General features: G+C 50.9%; 1 protein-coding gene across 13 annotated transcripts in view; it reads right to left on the bottom strand.

Moving 5' to 3' along the window:
- Positions 1 to 22583, bottom strand: part of DUSP22 (dual specificity phosphatase 22) — a 71984-nt gene that overhangs the window by 29521 nt on the left and 19880 nt on the right. For 12 of the 13 annotated variants that reach the window (XR_010946542.1, XR_010946544.1, XR_010946545.1 and 9 more), the window contains one exon: positions 7196 to 7245. The exons of the other annotated variant lie outside the window; for it this stretch is intronic. Coding sequence is in view for 6 of the 12 variants with exons in the window: in XM_067751825.1 (XP_067607926.1) it covers positions 7196 to 7245 (50 nt within the window). In the remaining 6 variants the exon portion in view is untranslated. The remainder of the gene's footprint in view (positions 1 to 7195; positions 7246 to 22583) is intronic. 13 annotated transcript variants of the gene reach the window in all.

Raw genomic sequence — 22583 nt, 5'->3', positions numbered from 1 at the left:
CCAGGGCGGGGAGCGCCCGCCCATCCTGTCTCTCAGCAGGCGGAGCTGGCGGTGAACTCTTCTGATGATTGGGAAGTGCTGGGGCTGAGGGGGTCTCCTCTGTCACCCTGAGGCTGTCGGGGCAGCAGTTCCCAGTCCCTCGGAGGCCCGTCTTCCCTCCAGTTCCGGCCACAGAGAAGTAAAGGGGAGGCTGTGGGCTGGGGGCCCCTCCTGATAAAAGGAAGGGCATCTCTGCCCCAGGCTTCCTGCCAGGGGACTGGGAAGTGGCTCATGCCCAGAGTTGCGTCAGCCGCTCTGCGACCACAGGTGGCAGGCCTCCGGGGTGGAAGGGGGCTCCAGGAGCTGCTGCCCAGACCTGGAGCACCCACCCCAGGCTTCTTGGGCAGGGAGTGAAGTAAATCAATGTCTTTATAACTTAAAACACTGTCAATCAGATATTCTGCTATTTACAGCCAAGCACTGGCTACCTGATATTAACAAGTGCAACGGTTTTAAAGACACTGAGCCACTCATGTGGCCGAGGAGTGGCTACAGGCGGCCCGTCCACCCTCTGCCTCGTGGTATCCCACGCAGACACGCCAGAGGGTGGGCAGGTTTGACTGCAGGTCCAGGGCTAGGCAGTTCGCCCAGGACCCAGGCTCATCTCAACTGCAGGCTAGTGGCCTCCGTACCCTAGGCTGGCCACACTGCAGTATCCAAGGGTTCCCAAGAGGCCTCTCCACGCCTGCAGCCCGTGCTCTAGCCTGTGCTCTGTGGGGCTCTTTCTGGCCCAGGAGAGCTGCGTCTGAGATGAGACAGGTGGGAAGAACACCCTCCAAGCAAAGGAAGAGCGAAGCAGGAAACGAGAGACGACGGCCTGAGCGCGTGGGGAGCACGGACGGCCTCGGAACACACTGTGGAGGCTACGCCAGGCGGGTGGCTTGTCCCCGGGACCTGTCGGCCCTGGGGAGGCCACCGACACCTTACAGAGACGACAAGTGAGCCCCTTTACTGAAACCCCAGGGTGGGAACCTCTTCTGTCCGCCTTTCACGCCTGCATGTCCAAAATGACACGCAGGACGAAACCCAGGCCCTAAATAAGGTGTGGTGCTGGGCTCAAGGGCCAGGTTTGCCTCACCTCAGCACGAGAGACTGAGGCGGGCTGTGCTCAGCAGGGAGACGCCTAAAGTGGCCGGAGCCCAGAGCGCGCGTGCGAGGGCCCCGACAAGGGAGCTGTGAGGAGCGTCTCCCCCCAGCCTCTCCTCTTTCGGCTCTGTCTGCATCAGGCGTCAAGTCCAGGAAAAACCCACCGATGGCTCCTGCCCATCGCTGTGTTGGGACAAGGGCTCCGGCCCAGGAGCTTAATGATGCCCACGGAGGGCCCGCTCGGAGCCCCACCTCGAAACCTGACTCATGGGCAAGACCGGACACGAGACCAAGCCGGACAGACACTCCTGGAAGTGCCTCTTCCAAGGAAAGCCAGGAGGCAGGTGCGCTCAGTGCTCTTGGGCTAGGTTATTTCCAGGGAAGCTCGTGACATAAGCCCTGGCCCGGCCATCACACCCCCTCCTCCACAGTGGGAAATACCCGGGGCTCCGGGCCGCACGTTGCTCAACGCTGGATCAAAGCAGAAGGCCAGAGGGAAGCACATCCGCCACAGGCTTCCCCTGAACGCCGGTTCCCTGTTCCTGCTCTTCGTGCTGTACCTTTACTTCCACACAAAGACACGCGGTCAAGCTCTGCCGGAGGACAGCCACCTGGGCGCGTCCAAAAGGACGCGTGCCGACACGTGCGCGTGGCTGCCAGCGTGGAGCTGCCGACAATCGCCGAGAGCACGGGGGCCGGGAGAGAGACGCCCTTCCGTGGGGCTGGTACACAGCCCGGCAGCTGTGCCACTGTCCCCTTCTTCCTCCTCCCCAGTCTGTGCTGGCCCTCCCCACTGGGCAGTGCGTCCCAGCCCGCCCTCTCCATCCAGACGCCCAAAGCAGGACCAGCTGGGTGTCCCTGACCTTCGGGAAAGGATGCTGGATGAACCTAGCCAAGCCGCACCACACGACGCTCACTCTTTGCGTCTGGACAATCTCTTCTCACTCCAAGACGGCAAGACCTGGAGGCTGTGGTCCCCACTGTTGGGAGGTCTGAGGCGGTCCTGTCCTGCGAGGAGGGACTCTGCTTGTGGGAGGTCTGGCCCAGCACCTCGGGGGGCAGCTGGGCTCACCCCAAAGCCAGCAGTGCCAGACCAGGCTGCGCTGACAGCACAGCCACAAGATCCAGGCCACCTCTCCTGCCCCTCATGAGAGTATGAACGTGTGTGTGCACGTGTGTGCGCACGTGTGTGCGGTATGTATACAGGAAAGCAAAGGAGAAAAAGACCAGGAAAGGCCAGCACCCTTAGGGGTTTTTTCCCTCAGAAAAGAATGTTTTAAAAAAAAGCCTATGGGTGGAGTGTCCTCTCTGGGTGCAGGCTCTGGAGGGTGCGCTCAGATCAGAGAGCTGCTTCCTCCTGGGCAGAGTCAGTGCAGCCCGCCAGGCCCTGCGCTGACCGGGCAGCTCTCACTGCACCCGAGGTGAGCGGGAAGGAAACGTCCCCACCCGGAGCAGACTGCACACAGCCTTCAGCACATTTATGTCAAGGCTGCCGCAACTTTTACATTTCCTGCACTGTCAACGTTTAAAGAAAAATTGCGGGGAATATGTGTACTGTACTTTTCATTTTGCCAAATAAGGTCATTTTAAAAACAAGCAAAAAAACATCCCCTCTCTACCATCTACTACAACATCATTTTACAAAGAACAGTTCCACCCCCAAAAAGCAAGGACGACATAGTCTAAGACTAAAAAATAGGTTTTTAAGTTGAATAAGTGAAGAGTCTCATGAAAAACGCAATACACGTTTTCCACATATTTCTCATTTCTGCGACTGCAGAGTCCTCAGGAGTCGTGTTTGTGCATCTTTGTCTGGAAGCAGGACAGAGCACATCAGGGCCCACTTAGCTCTGATCTTGCAAAACTGCTTTTTAATAATAAAAGTAAAGAAAAATGTAAATGAGAGAAAAAGAGAGCTGGAAGTACAGAAGACTAAACTAAAGAAAACACACACAAAAAGACGGGAGGTGGAATAAAGCAAGGAGGGTTTAACGTAAGCTCTCTGCATTTCTGGTGCCTCTTCTCTCCACGAAAACCCCAGGAAGCTGAGACCCTGCTCGACCCTCAAGCCACTGTTGTCACCAAGTTTCTGCTGCGAAGATGCGATGCTGCCGCTCCACAGAGAAGACAGAAAAGATAACCCTTCCCTTATGGTGTCTAAATTCAAACACCAACCTGATAGACACTAAACTAGGGATGAACACAATAAGCTGCGACACCTCCAGCCATTCACTCTCAAGACACGCTAACACTCCTTTCTTGAAGAGGCAGAATGCGGAATCTGATTCTTTGGAGACGCTCAGCGTCTTTTTACACACTTGCACTACCTCGCCTAATGCTACAGAAATCGTGTGAGACACGTATTTCACAGGGGGGACAAGTGAGGTTCGAGTGACTGCCCAGGGAAGCACAGACAGAAAGCAAAAGCAAACATTTCCAAAGCCTCCGCTCACTCAACCACTGCACGTCTGCCACTGGCAGAAGGGGTGTGCATTTGATGTAAACCCGACGATGCCTCCAGTTCTGCAAAGCACGCAGAACGCACCAGCCTGGGTTCTGTGGGGTTGTCACCACTGTGAGAACCTGAACTTTCATGTGTCCTGACTTTGTGAGGCAGGGTGGCAGTGGGGACCAAGCTAAAATTCTGATGTGTTACTGCTGTCTCCGGTCAGGGTTCTGCATTTCAAATTCCTGGAAGATCAGAGGGGAATTTGTGAGGAGTACGGCCGAGACAGAAAACTGACCTTTCTGGCGCGTCTGCGGTGACCGAACGCAGGTAGTCTCCAAAGGTCACAACCCTCTTACTAAGCATAATTAGCAAGAAGAATTCCTGCTGGTATAGGGATTTGTGGGGAAAGAGTTAGGCTATCAAACCTTAAATTATATCCAAAGTTGGAAATAATTTTTAAAATCTTTAAGTTAAAAAAATAAGCAATACAGTTTTCTAGAATTTATTTTTGTCCTTAAATATAGGAACTCTCAGGCACCAGGAAGTAAAAGCTGCGAGACTGAAGGGCCTCTGGTTCTAACTGGGCTTCCAGAGCAGTAAGAGGATTTGCCTCCTGACCATCTACGTCGGTTGATGATACAGACGCTGAAGGTTCACGGTCAGCCTGCACATGCGCCTACTACTTGGTGAGTAATAAATACAAGCTACCCAAAGCGACGTGGGTGATACAGAGAAGTCAAGAGCTCTGCCTGCCAGCGCTAACCGTCTCACCGTACAATGAATGCATGCTCGCGGTTAAAAGGCAGGCTGTGCTTTCCAGTGAAGTATCTGTAACAGGTAGAGAAACTCAAACTATTTCATAGGCTGTCTCTTAACATACGAAGTACCCTCGAATTCCAAGCTTAACTTCACGACCCCTACGTAACTTCACTAAAGCAAGAAACACTTATAGAATCGGGCACATTTATGCACCTAAATCCCTACCTGTGTATAAGCTTTGCTGTTACTAACGGACCAAAAACAAAAGTTTCCCTAAAGAATCACGCGTGTGCCTATGAGCACAACCGTCTTTCCCTGAGTTATGGTCTGGACCCCCTTTTCCAACTGAACCCGAGGTCAGGCTGCTGCAGGGCTTCACTCACGACGGCAGCAACGGCCACTGCCCAGCTCGACCTGTCACCAGCCCCGAGCACAGACGCCGCAGCACCCACCTGCTGGACCACACTCTTGGCCCGATTCCAGGAAAGGGTGAGAAGGCAAACCACACATCGTAACAAGACATCTGTACACCCTTGGGACAGCAGAGAACAAGTTCAATCTTATGAGCTAGTCCTCTGGCCCCAGGCTGACTGGGCTCGGGCTGGTTTTGCCAGAAGATCTGAACAGACCCAGGAGACGTCGGAAGTCGGGGGAGCGGCTGCTGCACCCTCTGTCCCCGTCCTTCCCTGGATCACACCTTCCCAGCATCCGCAGTGGACCTCCTGAGCACCTGTAACTCTCAGGACGCACCAACGCACTTGGAGTAAAAACACACTTATTTTCAAAAGTGCTCAGAGGTCACAGAAAACACTTCCACACACATGGTCTCATCTCCACAGATCCCGGAGGCAGGCGTTTGCAGATGAGAGAACTGAAGTTCAGGGGCGTTAGAATGACTGGCCCGTGGCAGAGGGAGCTGCTTTTGAACCTGAGATCTCTAAGCAGTCTGGGTCTACCGCTCACTTGTCTGCACAGGGCAGGACCGCTGAGCGCTGTCTTCACCTGGTGAGCTAGGGTCCTTGCCCCAGACGTGGAGCACAGTGCCTGCCTCCACCGAAGCTGAAGCATCCTGGGGCGGTTCGAGCAGAGTGGCCATCTGCCCTGACCACGAACACCCACGGGCTGCTGCAGTCAGATTCTTCCGGAGGGTCAGGATGCCAATCAGGTACGACAAGTTCAACAGTATGTTAGAATTTCGGTTTGAGATAAGAGCAGAGCAACCATTCTAAAAACAGCCACCAAAACATGGGCAGAAGACTGCCGTGGCCTCGAGAGACAGGCAGTGGCTCGCTTCCTTCCGTATACACCATGCCCTCCAACCACTTCTGTTTCTCGACACGACTAGTAACCAAGGAGGCTCTCTGATACTTCTTCTCCTTCCAGATCTAGGCTACTACTGTTTCCCTGGTGACCCTATAAAATCTTTCCTCACCATCCTCGATCTTAAAGACTGACCTTTTCTGTGAAACACGGAGAGCTGTTGTGGAAACACAGGCTTTGGGTAGGAGGTTTTGGCCCTGCATCCAGCCTTCCCTGCCCCTTCCTGGTCTGACTCTACACCTCCTGCCCCTGCCCTCACCTTTACTCTTTCCCCCATCAGTCCATCTGACTATAGCCTCCCGTTTTTCCAAACAGGTAGACCTCACAAAATTATTGCATAACCTGTGATTTCTCTGCTCTCCAGCAGTGAAAAACCAAGGTTGGCTAACACTCAGTATTGGACAACCTTCAGAGTGGTAAAGTTGTATGGTCTGTACTTCTGATATGTAGGCCTTGCAGGCGATAAAGCTTGGGAACCATGAAGGTTCTCAATCCTGACAAGCCCATGGACTCCCAAATTCTCCAACACCACAGCCTCTTCCCTGATGAAATGCAGCAACATGTCATTCTGGAAGGGTTGTTGTGTCTGCCCTAGAACAGGCAGCAAAGGTGAGTCTGAGGCAGAGGCTGGGTTGCTGGACGTACTGAACAGCCACGTCCTCGACTCCTGTGGCTCTCAGCCTGCCTGGTTCAAATCCAGGCTCAGGAGAACTTTCATCTAGTCCACATCACCTCCAGACACCGAGGAGTGTGGTGTCACAGCTGTAACCTCGTTGGTCTGCAACCCCTGTCCCACAGGTCTCGTATGACTGTGGGGAATCTGGAAAGGAGAGCGACTATGAATCTCTCTTTGGAGGGACACACAGAGCTAAAGCGGCACCGGAGATGTATTCAGCTGTGGGGAAGAGAGGGCAGGACTTTCCTAACCAGAAAAACGTGGTCTCTCAACTCAGACCAGCTTTCCAAGGATGCTGTCCCTCAGGTGGCCACTGGCCACGTGAGGCTGCTAGGCACTTGAGACGGAGCTGGTCCGAATGGAATGTGATATAAGTATAAAAAGCGCACCAGGTTTTGAAGACTTTGTATGAATGAAAGGATATAAAATATCTCATTTTTAAAATGCTGAGCACATGTTGAGTTGATAGTATTTTGAGTATATTGGGTTAAATAAAACGTATTATTAAAATTATTGTCACCTGTCTCTTTTCTACTTTTTAATGTGGCCCCTAGAATATCTAAAATCATGTGTGTGGCTTGTGTCTGTGGCTCGTATTATGTTTCTGTTGGACAAAGTGTAACAGCTTCCAGGGAAAGGGTGAACACGCTAAAGGTTTGGTTTGAGGCACCCTGTACAAAATTAGGCTCTTCATACACACCCCACTGTCAGAGCTGCACAGGGGAAGGACCGGCAAACCAGCAGCGCTGACCTCCTGGCCCTCCCCCATCGCGGCCGGGCGGCAGCTGTGCATCGAGGTCCCTCTGCTCTGATGGCTTTAAGTCCTTTATCTTTAATATGTCCAAATAATACAGAAAAAAACTTACAGGTTTTGAGATGGTGAATCCGCTGCTGGAATGCACAGGTATTTAACCCCCTGTGGAATGATAAAAAATAAAATAAGATAAAAAGATGATACTCTGTGGAGAAAAGTATTTAAAGGAACTATTTACTCAGGTCAAAAAATAAAAAGTAAAAAGGAGAAGTTTTTCACTCATCTTCTATTGCCAAGGAACTGGAGGAAAACTCTTAGTTAAGTTCCTGGTCATTTTCTATGACCATGCACACAAATATTCATGCTCTCGTTTGTAGGTTAGACAGGGTTTATCAAAGAAGCGAGATGACTGAGTCCTTCCCAGGAAGTGTCTACAAGTTTCAAAACTGTCATCTCTGATGCTTGTTCAAATACTCTACTCTTTAAAGCTATTTCACTTAAGATCCTGAATGGCCAAAAAGGAAGCACTGATAGTAAAAACCTTATCATGATGACATGTTATACGACAGTCTTAGGAGGAGGAGAGTTACGGTTTCACTGATGCAATGGTAGGAGCTTCACACACTCGAAACAATTTGATTTATTTTGCTTGCTTTTCAGAAGAGTAAAAGTTTACATACCAAACTAATATTTTTTTAAAAGAATGACCCAGTTTGAAAAAAAATGAACTTCACATTGTTCACTATAAAAATCTATAAAAATGTTTATGTAAATTCATACTATAAAAAATCATGCCAACTTTGAGTTTTATTAAAAGCCTGGTTGCCTCTTCTTTGGAGGGATTTAAAGTGTATTTCAAAAGGTCTTCAACGTCAAGTAAAAAAACAAAGTCTAGAAATCTCAGCAAACTTTGCGAAGGAAAATGGCTTCATGAAGACTTAAATAAACCACTTTTAAACCTTTCTCTCTTGATGGCCTAATCTAACAGAATCTAGCCACCAGGTCATAGATAATTAACGGGGAACACATTTTCAGAAACTAGAAAAGTAACCAACCTAAGAGAGTCAAAGAAGGAGAAATATGTGGAATCATGGTACAGACAACCACATGTCCCTTAGCAGTTGAAGGCATAAAATTATTATTTCTAGAATTATTTGCAATTTTTTTGCAGCTGATCATTAAAATTTTACACTCAACTCGTATCATTAGGAATTTCTGTGTTGTACTTGCTAGTGCAGTCTTGTGAGGAACATGTGGTCCTCCTCCACGTTGTGGATCCCACTTTCCAACACAGAAGCTATAGAAACTATGTTTCTCAACCTCCTTTGCTGTTAGGGTGCAGACTCGGGACCTGGTTGCATCATCTGACACACCTACTTGAGGCAGATTTGGAAACAGGACACGGGAAGTGTCAGATGGGTAAAGAGCACCTGCTCAACAGGTGCAGGTGGCGGCTGAGGCGGGAAGTGCTGGGCGGACGTGGCAGCAGGTCACAGTGGGCAGTTGTATGCTGTGCACTGGGTATTGTTCCTCGAGCTGCAGTTGGCAGCCTGTCTCTCCAGCTCTTCGGAGGAGATCATAGCCCTCGGCTCTCTCTTAACAAGCCCCTTTCTGCTGACGTGCCTCAGAGTGGAATCTGTTGTCTGCAACTGAGATCTGAGTGACACAATTCCCCTTCCTGTCCCCCACCATTATGAGAGGTCAGAAAAATCGTTTCTCCTGCTTATTTCACACACACATACACGTATATGTATATATATTTTTCAGTTTTGAGTCAGTCACGACATCTTCTAACAAAGGCTCCCGTGGATCTCCAAGAAGACGAGTTTTACTGCTACTTAACCACAGCGGAACACTCCACACGTGGCCAAACGTGCTAACACGCCACGGGTTAGCTGCTGGGAGAAGAACGTGAAGCAGCAGGCTGTCCCTCACTCAAGCTTCGCTTCGTCACCTCACTGTCTCCTTCCGTCCCCGTCCCCTGGACTCTGGGCATCGTGCTCTGTTGGAAACAGTGAAGCGGCTGCCTGAAGTTCTAAGCAGCTCCAAACCCAGAGAGGTTTGACAGCCCTGGTATGAAGGGAAAGAAAATGGAAAAGGAAACGACACTGTTAAAAAGAGTCATTTCACGCCTCCCCTCATGGAGGCCAACAGGCTTGCTGGTGTAGACACACACTGATCATCTTGTGATCCGCCATTGAAATGACTCATTTACTTTTTTCCTTTTACTCTGAAGTGAGAGTCGGCTGGATCAGGCCCAGAAGCTTGTGAAATGCTTCCCTCCCACACACTTCCCCCAAGTTCCTTCAGACCAACCCTTCCAGAGGGACGGGAAGGGTTCTCAGGGTTCCACTTTCCCTTCTCCCACGACTGTCGGTCTGAGCAAGCTGCTAGTCAGCGATGCTGAGGCGGGTCCCTCTAATGTGGGAGGAAAGCACCTGCCGCACTTTCCGACCGACAGCCCCTTAATCCTGCAGAATCCAGAGCCGGCCCAGCCCATACGTCGGGAGGAGAGAAAAAAAGGAGAGAAGGAAGAGAGGAGGGGAGGGTAAGTGGCTCTCAGCTTATAGAGAGCGTCCGCCATCAACGCCAGCATGGTGTCGGGGGGGGTGCTCTGCTGCTTCAGGGGTCTCTGGACGGGGTCTCGTTCCCCTCTGTGGTGCCTGACGTACGAAGGGAAAGAGGCCAGCCCCACACAGCAGGAGCAAGCCGGGAGAAGGTGGCAAGGGGTGTCCCCACTCCGTGCCTGCCGAGGGTGAGGAAGCACCTTTCGGCCATGTCGGTCCCCTCAGCCTCACTAGCTGGGACGGGCACGTGGCAATGATGGCTTCCCACCTGTGACGCATTTAAGGAGGAACAAAGGGTCTCCTGGCCACAAGTTTGGGGATCCCCTACTGCAAAGGAAGGACGCTGAAAATATACAATATAAGATCATGTTCTCTCAAAGACACAATAACGGCAGTAAGAACCTTCCCTGGAATGATGCCTGGCACACCACAGGCACTTACTAAACGTCTGCTGGATGATAAGAACGAGGTGAAAATCAGTTAACATGAAGATCACATCGTAAGAATAGTACAAGGGGAGAAAAATATTGTGACGTGCCCAGGCCTTATTCTGGTGACCACAGAAACAAGAGGCACGCCATGCTGGGGGCACGCGCACACACACGCTCCAGCGGGACACAGCTAAGAAGCAGCTCACCGTGATCTACAATAAGAAGGGAACAAACTATGCAAATACAGTGAAGAAAGGAGTCAAAACTGTCGAAAAGGTTCAGTTGCTCACCACCCAAGAACGTCTACTTATCCTGGCTTAGTCATTAACAAAGCACAAAAAGTATCTTTCTTGGAGGCCACAGACTGCAGAACATAAGGTGCCTGAAAGAAGGCTTCAGATGCCTGCACATGTGTACAATTCAGTTAATTACTAATTCAGAAAGCAGCAAGAGTGCTGGCAGCGTGAAGGACCGCAACGCTAATGAGAAAGCCGGACAGACTTAAAATTATTAAAGAACTGGGCTCAGCAAATGTTTTAATATGATGTGGAACACAATTTTTCATCTACCTGGACCTAAACAAAGGACCTTTCTGTAGTGCTGGAGTTCAGAGAGACAGATGTTTAGCTAAGTTACGGAAAGTTTAGCAAAAAAATAAAGAACGTCTTATTATAGGACAAAATTCTAGAGCAATCTGAAAACTTCATAAGCAATAAAAACAGCAGCCATGGTCTCCCTTTTATTACAGCGCTTGCTGGGGTATCTCCTCCTTCGTATTTGCCGCTGGTATTTTTTAAAACCCCTAAAATCAGTTACCTTCTTTGAAACAAAATTCTTACTAAATAAGTAAAAATTCAGTATTTCCATGATCTTCAAAGAAGTGATTGTTGGAAAGCTAATTGACATTAAACTTTTATGGAGCTAATAAATGTCGAGTTACAGACTCTCACCTTAAGAGAGCTGGCCCAGGAGTGCCCACTGAAGTACAAAAAGAAGCTCAGTTAAGACGGCCATGGTTTCTACGAGGGACAAAGAAAGAGCAGCCAGTTTCTTTGGACTACATGACCTTCTGAATGGCCTCACACGTCCTGAGAAGGGCACCAATACTGATGAAATGGGAACCAGAGGGAGGAAAAAAGGCAAAAAACGCATACACTAAATCTTCACAATACCAAGTGACACATCGATGAGTGTGACATAATGTCACACTAATGCGACACAGCGTGGGAAAAAAATTAGGAAAATACAGAAAAGAAGTAAGAGTTAGGTGGGATTTGCCAAGGAGCGCTTTTTGGATGAAGTTTTTGTTTTCGTTAGGTTTTCAAAGAAGCGGCAGTCATCACTTGACTGAAAAGAAAGTTGAGAAATTCCAGAGGCTCTTCTTGAACAAAAGGTTAAAGCTTTCTAAGTCCGTATTCTCAAAAGTTCTAATAATTTTCAGTTTTCTGTTTCAACAAGCATAGTAACCACCAAGAGTAAGGTTTTTGCCTTTCTTTGGGTCTGAAACTAAAGATTACACTTAAAACGATACGTAGGCAAGTACTTGAAAAGCAGGGCCAAGGTTCTGATTTCAGGACTAGTGAAGGAATCAAACTCTCGCTTGTTTCAAGTACAATTTCTAAAATTCACTGTTCTTTTCTTTCTGAAACATCGTAAGTAAGAGTCTTCTGAAGAACCTAGTTGACATTCTACTTTTCAAAGGAAAGGCCAAGCCCTTCAGAGCTGTCTTCTCTCTCCCAGGATGCTAATGGAGACCAGTTACAGAAAATAACTCCTTCCTGCCTATTTACAACCTAAGAGGAAACATCAGTAGGAGAAGCAGGGGCTCACTTAAGGGGCCAGAGTCGGGAAATCCAGGCAGAAACGACATAATCAGAAATCTTGGTTTCTCATTTATCCCGTTCAGTGCCAGCAGCAACTTGGGTGTGCATGGGAGGACCCCTGAAGAGACTGCGTTTTTCCTTTGACCAGCATGTTTGGGGGCTGTACTGCACGGCTTGAGAAAGTAAGCTGAAGACCCCGTGAAAAGCTAGTTTCACCACATTCCCAAAAAACTCTGAGTCCAGAAAAGAAACATAAAATTAAAGAGAATTAAATGTGGCGACTTCCCTGGTGGCGCAGTGGTTAAGAATCCACCTGCCAATGCAGGGGACATGGGTTCGAGCCCTGTTCTGGGAAGATCCCACATGCCGCAGAGCAACTAAGCCCGTGCGCCACAACTGCTGAGCCCCCGCACCCTAGAGCCTGTGCGCCACAACTACTGAGCCCACGCGCTGCAACTACTGAGCCCATGTGCTGCAACCACTGAAGCCCGTGCACCTAGAGCCTGTTCTCCGCAACAAGAGAAGCCACTGCAATGAGAAGCCCGTGCACGGCAACGAAGAGTAGCCCCTGCTCACCACAACTACAGAAAGCCTGCACAAAGCAATGAAGACCCAACGCAGCCAAAAATAAAAAATAAATAAATAAATAGGACTGGAAATACAGTGTTAAATAAAAAAAGAATTCAATTTGAACTGTCTCACACCTGATCAGAAGCAGGACCACAGCTTATATACTAATTTTTCAAAAGTCTTTCTCACTTGAGACAATCGCTCTCTCCACTTTTCTGGTGTGGTAAAACACACATACCATAGAATTCACCATTTTAACAAGTACACAGCTCACAGGCATTAATGCATTCACATTCACGTCCCTGCCGCCCATCTTCAGAACCCTGTCACCCTCCCAAATGGAAACTCGGTCCCCATTAAACACTAGCTCCCTCCCCAGCCCCTGAGAGCCTTCTACTTTCTGTCACTATGAATTTGACAACTTCTGCACTTTTATATAAACCTAAAGGTAGGTAAACTCTGAAAAAGTTAGTCTGGCCACACTCTTAAAGGTCACATACCCAACAGATGGCAACTGCTGACTTGGAATTGCTTTTGGACAAACATACCAGGTTTGACAGCCTCACTGTCTGTTTCCAGGGCCCCTCCTGGCAGAGGCTCAGTGCAGAGAAAGCCCAGGAAGATGCCCAAATCGCTCATGTACGTGGAAGCCAAGCCCAGCTCCTGGCACATACACTTTGATTAGTATTTCTCCTTGATGTAAGAATTTTCACCCAGCCAATAACATTTTAAAAGGAAAAAGTACAGTACAAAGTTATATCCATAAAGAGGTTACATCTGGAAAACCCGATGTGCGTCTGCGGACTAAGAGCTGGAAATCAGCACAAAACACCAGACAGGGAAGGTCCCGAGGGTGAGGCTCCGCCATCTCTCTTGTTTGGTTGTTTATACCGCAGCAAAAATCTCAAAGAAACTACTGTAGAAAATCACCCCAGAAGCTAACTGCGGCCCCTTAGCTGTGCCACATGATACAGGTCTTAAATCCAGGTTCTAAACCAAAGATGCATTTTCTTAACGTCCCCACTTGCCACTGATTCTTCCTGCATCAGCTAAATTTAGGAAACACCACCACAAATAACAACTTCCAAGAACTCTGTGGTGCTTGGTGGGGAGGGGAGGGGTGGGAAGGTCAGAGTGGAGAGACAAGATTTAGCCCTCAGTTTGATTTTGTGAGAAAAAATGCAAATGAGAACCCTCCAGCACCTGCTGGCTTCTTTCAGGTTAGTCAAAAAACGACATACATTTGACTCGTCAGGTCAACAGGTGGAGAACCCAAAGGCTTATTTTTGCTCTAACTCCTTTTGCTAACACGGGCACAGTCCGCTGGAGTCCCTCAGGCTGCGAGGGCGGGCGATGGGGAGGTCACGCCAGCCTAACCACCTAACCCTCTTCCGCGACCTGGGTTCTGTCTGAGGACCTGCTGGTGCGCCCGATGTGACTCGTGAAAACAGGGCAGTTTCGGCAAAATCTCTCCAAATCGAGCAATTCTACGGTGTAACCTAACGGGTGTTAATGCTACACGACCACGTTGAAAGTCACCGTGAATGAAACACTCCTCAGGAGTGATCAGCAGTGGACCAAGTTTGCCTGTAAAAGACACAAAGGTGGATTTTTATCTGATCGTGTGTCTCGGCTGGTGAAACACCCCGTCTGCAAAGTAAAACGACCCCCTCCCAAGCTCTGTGGCTCTGTTACGACCCCCCTTCCTCCAGCTCACCAAGCCCAGGCACCTGCTGCCTGAGACCCCCAGGCATCCTGCACTTTCCTGCTTCCCCCTCCCCAGGCTCCTGTGGGTCCTTCTCTCCCTCAGGAGTCCTGGGGGGGCACTTCCTCAGAAAGCACCCCCGTCCCAGGCTGACTCCAGCGATTTCTCTAACTGCCACCCAGCACCCAATGGGCCGCACAGGGTGCCGGGGCCCCAGCACAAAGGACAGTAACTGATTTGAGGGTCAGTCTCTCCTTTAGACCCCAAGGGTGCCGGGGCCCCAGCACAGAGGACGGTAATTGACTTGAGGGTATCTCCCTTAGACCCCAGTTTCCTTCAATGCCTGGGTCCCATCTCACTCATCTTTCTTGCAGCACCCTAGGCACCTCTCTCTCCAGAGATCATCAATACATGGTCACTAAGTGAAGGAAGGGAGATCCACCTTTAGAATATTAAATTCCAACGTGCCCTGAGAGTCCCGTGTCCAGGGGGCCAGAGGTCCCTAGCGTTGGCAGGAAGCACCGCCCAGGGCAGGCAGGCAGGCCAAGCCGTGTTAAAGGGCGATGTCTCCATCTGCAGGGTCCTATGAGCTCTAAATCTCAGCAGGATGCTGGGCCCATCTCACTAACAATGAAAAACTATTACTAAGGGGGAGGCTGGCCAGATGCTCAGAAATTTCCAGGACTGCATTAAACTGGGGACTCAGTGGCCCCAAGTTTCATTCCCAACACAGGCCCCTGGAAACCGCTGGCTCAGTCCCTGCGGTGCACCCCAGCTACACTCCCTGCCACCTGGCCACCAAGTCCAGAGGTGACAAACAGGCCCGTGTGTGTCCGGACACAGCCCGCCTGTTCATCTGCGTGTGGCCTGCAGCTTCTCTCAGGACACGGGTGGGAGGGGGCGGCAGAGTGCTGCCTGGAAACCTCAGGGTCCTAGAGCCAAACATATTCATCATCTGGCCCTTGACAGAAGGTGTGCTGAGCCCTGGTCGGACAGTGACGCCTCCGAGGTCACCGTGACAACCTGGAGCTCATTAGGTAAATCACACGTCGCATTCCTCTTCCACACACGGGATATGAGGATCAGGCCTCGGGGGCTCAGGCCTTGGGATTGCCTGATTCTAAACCATCACTTGTGCCTGGCTCTCTTCCTCACTCTGGAGAGAGGCACAGAGGAATTTCTCTCCAACACAGGACTTTTCTAAAAAAGGAGATTTGATTCCACCTGTGAAGCACTGAGCGGCTGGAGGTGCTAACAAAGAAACAAGGCGTGTGTTGTCACCAGCACAGACCAGGCTGCAGAGGTGTCGCCCGGGGGTTTGGAGGGCCGGGCTCATGCGTGGGTGCACTGCCGGCTGGCCTCGCCTCTGTGCAGGAGGGTGCCCAGCCCCTCCTCCGCAAGGAGCTCAGCGTTTGGAATGTTGTCTGTGGTCCCTCTTGCGGGTTGCCAAGCAAATGAGTCCAGACTCCCTCCCTCCCAATGGGACGAGACCTCCCTACAGGCGAGTGGCCAACGCCGCAGATTCCACTGGGGCACAATCCTCGGCACTTGAGGAGCTTTTTCTAAGCAGCATTCAAGGTCCCTCGGGCCTAACGTCACATCCTCCAGGTGGGGTCAGACCCCAGAAATGGTGTTTCGAGAATGAAGCAAACACTGACCCAGAGCAGGGCACTGCCCTGCGAGATAGCCAGTCCTGCGTGGGTGGGGTCAGGGTACGGACACGCACAGGTGGGATGCGGTAAAGGCCAGCGCGTGAGTCCATGACTCCTGCTTCTCCTGGGCGTGAGGAAGGGCGCGCTCTCCAAGGCAGGTACGTGTGGACGGTCAGATTGCACTGGATCTCCCCGGCGCGCGGGTCGCCGACATACCAGTGTGGGGGTCCAACCTCCAGCACTACAGGGGAGGGGCGCCTTCCCTGCTCTGCTCTAAGACTGACTCCGCTCTGCTCAGTGCCCCAGGCCTTCCTTGAAGGGCAACGCTTCACCAAGCCCGCCCTCCCTCCCAGACGCTGCCGCTGAAAGCAAGCCGACGGGCCATTTTTATTTTGACAGCTGCATCCTCTCGCAGTGGGCACAGAGGGGAGAACTGTGTGGGGAGGCCAGAGGTCCTTCATGGGGGTGGGCAGGACGTCAAGACAACTGGTTGAAACCACTGGTCTTGACGCCACTGCAAGTGCAGGGGTGGCAGCAGGAGAGGGTTCCAGCGGAAAAGTGGGGAAGTGTCAGGTTACAGGAACACGGGAGGGGGCGTGGGAGAAAGGCAAACACTTGGGAAGATCGTTCTTCGCCGTGAGTCGGGGTGTTCTACAAGGCCGTTTGAATTCAGTCCCTTTGGGTTGATCTGGGGATCTGGGAGTGTCTTCCACTTGGATTCCGTGGGGCTGGTCTGGTTACACAGGTAAGTTCAGGTCGGACCAGCTCCACCATCGCTAGGCCCTGAGGACTCTGAAGGCCAGTACAGTCGGCAACGACCTCTGAACTACTCTGGTTAGGAAGAGTTTCCAGGCCTGGAACGCTCAAGCCGAAGCCCAGGCTCCACTCTGTTGTCTGAGACGCCTCAGGTGATCGCACAAGTCACGGCGGCGTCCCTCTGCAGCCACTGGGACAACGCGGGGTGGCCTCTCCTTTCTCTGGCTCTGGCAGTAGTTCTGTGGATGACGCTCCTTTAGTTGGGACAAAGTCTGGGAAGCCACCAAGCCTGTCCACAGTTGGCCCTCAAGAGGAGGGGCATCCCACCCCGAATGCAGACGCACCCGTGTCCTCTCCGTCAGCCAGCCTCCGCCCTCACCGCGGATTCAGTGATTTTCCCTTAGAAGAGAGAGCAGAGCGGCTGCAGACGCCCTGCTCAGTCACCGATGTTGGAACCACACCTGTGCTCCTCTCGTGGTGATAGCTGAGAGGAGAGAAACAATTTCTCACTCCAGACCCGGGGCCTCTGCCAGTCTCTGCCCCGGCACACACACAAACTCCCGCAACATCCCAGGAGTCAGAGCACAGAGAGGGGAAGGCAGGGCCTCGGCTGCAGCAAGGCGACGGCACCAGCTGGTACTGTTGCTTCACCCCCAGCTCCTGGAGTCAGGTTGGGCCACTTCCCTTGCAGGTGTGGCAGGCACAGGGCCCACTGGCAGTGCCTACCTGGCAATGAATTACAGGAGCACCTGAAAATGGCAAATCTGCTTAGGGTTTTATAAGGTGCCCACAAGAATTCTATTTTGTCTGATAAGACTATTACTATGCCACCTTTCTTTTGGTTCATGTTTGCTGGAGACCCGTTTCCCATCCTTTGATTTCTAACCTTGCTGTGTCTCTTTGTGCAGATGACTCCTCTACTTCCTGGCGTCCCAGTTCAGCCCTCAGGGTTTCTGACCAGGATTACCGTGAGAGCTTCCCAGCAGTTTCCTTGGTATCTGTCTCCCTCCCTCCATCCCATCCCCTAGTCAGAATCTTGGAAAGGAAATGTGAAGGAGTCACCTGACTTTGTTCCTAAGTCTTTGCTGAGTCTCTGCTTCACACAAGACGAAGCTCAGACTCCTTGGCTTGACGAATAAACCTTTCCTAATCTTCCCGGCGCCTCTGCCCCTCCAGCCTGGCTCCTGGCGCTCCTGCCCCGCTGAGCCCTGTGCTCTGCACACCCGGTGCCCTGCACACACGCCCTCACCCAGCATCCATCCCCCGCTCCCCAGCAGACCCCCCTATCCTGGAGGGTCAGTCCACACTGCCCGCTCTGTGGCGAGGCCTGGCTGACCCAGCGGGGACGGTGCCCCGGGCCCCTCAGCTCTGACGTGCACTCGCAGCTCCGCACCGTTTAAGGATTTCTTGCCTGTCTCTTCTTAGTGTGGGGCCACAGCGTACTCCTCTTTGCATTTTATCCCCAATCCCTGCTACAAGGTAGGTGCTCAATTAACATTTGCTGAATCTGAAGGAGTAACTCCCAATTTAGCCAAAAGGAGAACTGAACGTGGCACCCCCCTCACCCCCCACGCTGACCACCCTCTCCACTCTGCAACCAGACGACATCCACACGTGTCCTTATTTCCCCCTTCCTGACCAGCCTGGAAGGGCTGGTCCTACGTGAGACACACCTCCCCACTGAAGCGGACATACCAGTCCTGCAAGGCTGCCTCAACACTCCTCTTCACAAAGTCTTCCCCAACCCCCAGTGCGTGGGCATGAGGACGTTGTATAAACAGACCAACTACCATCCAGCACTTACGGGCAATCCTGCCGCAGTGTGTCAGTGCATACTGCCATTCCAGCTGGAGCAGAGGGGAGAGACCACGTGCCACGTGCCTCTCCTGAGACCTCGGTTTGGAAATCCTGGCAGACCCTGCCACTAGCACACTCCCTGTTGAGGACTCTGGGAGGGGTCTGAGCTAGGAGAGTCCCCTCCAGAAGCAGCGCTTGGCGCCCATGCACAGGACGTGACCGCACAGGGGCGTCTGCGGAAGAGAGAGGAGATGGAAGCTCAGCAGGAGATGCTCAAGAAACTGGAACCTGACTGAGAGGAAAAGTCTAGGAAGAAGAGTGTTTTGCAAAAGTCTTCAGTTACGTGGTGGAGGCTGGTCAGTAAGTGTGAGAACTAGAGAGCGCGCCCGCACCAGGAGCTCCAGGGAGCTGGGCAAAGGGAAGTTAACACACCTCTTTCACTCACAGACAAGAAGCACTGCTTTCCTGCCTGGAACCAACGCAGGCCTCGGCAGTTTCAGCCCCTCTGGCTCATCTGCGCTGGAATTCTGGCTTCAGAATTCCATTTGTCACAGAAGGCCAGCAGCCAGGGGAGCCGCCTTCTTCGCGCTTGACGGCCCACACACGGGGAACTCAGACACGGCTGGATTCGAGAAAGAGCGATTACTAGACAGTTTTCGATACCTACCATAATCATTTCTATTTGAGTCATTTCTATTTAAGTCTGGGGTTGGCTTCAAAGAAATTTGCCTCAACACATGAAAGCTGCAAACTTTTGGCCCAGGAGGTGCCGCCGATACTCAGAGACTTCACCGGAGAGATGGAAACAACTGTCAGCCTGAGAACGATCCCAGGTCGAACAACGATTTGCTTTCAAAGGCCCTGGACCTCATCAGCAATTATGATAGTGTGGTGGTTTCTGTAATGCCAGTAGAGTAACAGAACTCATCCACACCGACCAATCTGACCAGGAAACCCTGCCCAGTGCTTCAAGCTGTATCACTAGGGGATCTGTGAATCCTAAAAAAGGATATAAACTCATTTAACTGAAACGTTCAAGTAGAAGTACAACGTAACTGATATTGAAAATAAAATGTGCACAGTTGAGAGGTGTGTCATGGGCTTTCTTCTCCCTTTGAAGATTAAGATGACTAAACGAGATGCTTTGCATCCACTGACCCAGGAGGATGACAAGCATGCAGTGTGTCTGAGGCCACACGTTCACATGTGAATCCATGGGAAACATTGGTACCAAACACAGAACCCATTCCAGCCAAGCCTGGACACCCAAGTGCAATCTACCTGTCACCACTCCAGACACCAAGTGTGGCCACCTGCTTACCTTCCTTCCCTACCTCTCTTCCTTCAAAATGATACTATGAAGATACTCCCACTGTGGAAAATAAATAGAGAAAAAAGTGAAACTCACCCTCTCCACCCTCTTCTCCTATCCTACTGCTCTTTACCATTCCCAGGAGTCTGATACGGCCCTTGCGAGCCCCTATCTGTACACTTACACACTTATTTATGTACATACAGGGATACATTATTGATATGCAATTTTACACAAAGGGGATCATATTGTGTATATTATTCTACAACTTGCTTCTTTTGCTTAGCAATCAACCTTTTCCAGTGCACACATGTAAGCCTTCCTCTTCTGTTGGAACTGCTGCAGTGTCTCTTTCACACAGGTGTATCACCGCTGACAGGTACCCTTCTGCCGGCTATGTGGGTTGGCTCCAATTTTTTGCATTACAAACAGACCTGCAGTGAACCTCCCTGCCTACACCTGTGTGTACAGGACAAGGCATGTGGCTTTCAGCAATTCTCTTCCTCGTGCCAGGGGAAATGTGGCCAATAGCCCCTGTGACTTGAAGGTCATGGACAGGAGGGGCCTCAGAGTCCTAAGAGCTGAGCTGACATGGTCACCAGGTAGGCAGAAAGGCAGAGCTGGGTCTGCCTACGAAGCCTCCAGAGGAGGACAAGGTAACCAAGGTCTCCCTGATGAGTCAGAACACGGCCCCGGTGCCTGGAAAGTCCTCCCAGCCTTTCATGATCCGGCCACAAGCTCCCGAGATCCGAGAGGATGTCTCAGCCAACCTTCCCAACCTCGAGCTGCCCTGGCTGCGGCCAGTCTTCTTTTAATTGGTCGTCCACTGTCCGTGTCTTAGACTGTGCTTTCCTTGTAGGACCAGGCTTCCAACGCAGACCAAAGGCAGATGAAGCACCGCTGAGAGGTCAGCCAGAGAGTCACAGAAGAGTCACGTGGTTGCAGGAACTTAGCAAGAGGGAATTCTGAACTGGAGGCCACTCCAGCTGTGTATGGCAGAACATCTGCGCCTGCCCAGGCTTCCTGACAGTGGGGGGAGGGCAGTGAGGCGACGCTGCATTAACAGACCTCTGGCCTCACAGATCACTGGTGGTCAATATACCATTCTTGACACTGCTCTTCTTTCACACCCTGAAGTCAGCCACAAACGACCGAAGACATGGCTTCTCACTTGGGAGTGGAGCTTAAATGCACTCGGCTCTGAGTGTGTCAGCATCTGCAGAACCAGATCCAGGCCGAGTGCTGGGGAGACCAGGAAGTCCAACGCGGCAGAAATCCACTGCCCGCAGTGGCCTGAGGCCAGCTGAGGAGCTAGGCCATCAGACGGAGGTCAGACGGCCATTTGACGGCCTGCAGGGTCTGTCACAGAGCACTCACAATTCAGGGCCCGACAAAGAGTGCAAACTATAAGTATTATAGGAAAAAGAGAAGAATTCCTGAGGTTGGAGGTCACTGGGAGTGTCCTTCTCAGAAAAGGAGCTGGGCCAAGGTCTGAGGGAGGGTAGGACTTGGGTGGGCAAAAGAAGGGTGGAAGAAAGAAGTGGACACAGAAGCACAGTTTCTCAAACTTCAAATGCCATTTCACACCTTGGACTGGGCTTGTTTTACATTTAGGAAGCCAACAAAAATTTTGAGGGTGAGAAACGGGGTGGGTCACCAGACAGAAATGCAGCAGGGGAACGAGGTCCCTACAGGAGCCCCTCAGGCTCTCAGCACCACTGTCCAAGCAGACTGGGCATCTCTTGGAGATCCACACCTATATGTACAGACACATAAATAACAGTAAGTGGCAGAACCAGGAGAAGTGGTCAACTACACAGAAAACTAACAAAATTAAATCCTGAGTCTGGATAACTCAAGAAGATGTCTTTTGTGTTAAAGGAAATATAAAACAGAATCACCAGGAGTAAATGCTGGCCTATGAAAACATCCTATTCTTGAAAACAGAAACAAACGCTTAAATGGTTCAAAATACGAAAGTCACAACTTAAAATGGGAAGAATACGCAAGCCGAACTCAAGCTCAGAAAATCCTTGTGGCATCATGCATGCAACGCCCTGATTTGAATATATGTATATAAATGATTTGTTTTCTATTTAATCCTAAAATGTAAATCACTTAAACATTAAATTGTTTCTGTTATTAGCCCAGAGAAGGAATGAGAATACTTTTTAAAGCATTTTTGTTAATAGTGAAAAATAGTTGTTTCCTGCAGGTGCTCTGGTTAAATACCCAACATGAAAGATGAAACAAACTCTGAAATTTTTACATCAGAAAGATAGACTTCTGGTTCTTTTTTCAGAGGAAGGGAGAAACCTTTCATTGCTCAATATTACTTCCTCAGCACCTACAAACAACACGGGGTTTCTGATTGAAAAAGCACTGTCTTTGTGACAGGAGTTTTCACCATCCCTCAAATCTGGAGCAACCAGTAGGCACTGAAAACACAGCCCACAAATAAAGAAACACTTTCAGCAAACGCAGGCCACTGCCCCACCCAGTCCTCAATGTGGAATCGGAGGAAGGGATTTTTTCCCCTTAGATGTCATGATTACAGATTTCGGCTTAATTCCTACTTGAAATTCATCTACATGGCAATGATTTCTCCCCTGGCTCCGCCATCTGCTAGCAGGTGACGGGGGCAGGCCGCCAGGTCTGGTTATGCTACAAAGGAACCAGGACACTGCTATCCTCCAGGCTGGGTCCCCAGGATCCATGGGGGATGAGCAGGACCGATGTGATTCCGTGGAGTCAGGGCCCCACCAGAAGGCATATCCTGGTACTCTACCAGCCAGACCGGTACCAACCAAATTTTCTAAATCCCCAGTTGTCTCCAAAGGCCCAGCCAAAAGCCCAGCACCGCAAATGCCTCCAGACTGACGTGGTA

This window comes from Pseudorca crassidens, chromosome 10 (genome assembly GCF_039906515.1).
Source record: "Pseudorca crassidens isolate mPseCra1 chromosome 10, mPseCra1.hap1, whole genome shotgun sequence".
In the NCBI taxonomy this organism is placed as follows: Eukaryota; Metazoa; Chordata; class Mammalia; order Artiodactyla; family Delphinidae; genus Pseudorca; species Pseudorca crassidens.
Note: the sequence above shows the minus strand (reverse complement) of the source record. Positions and strands in the feature narration are given on the sequence as shown.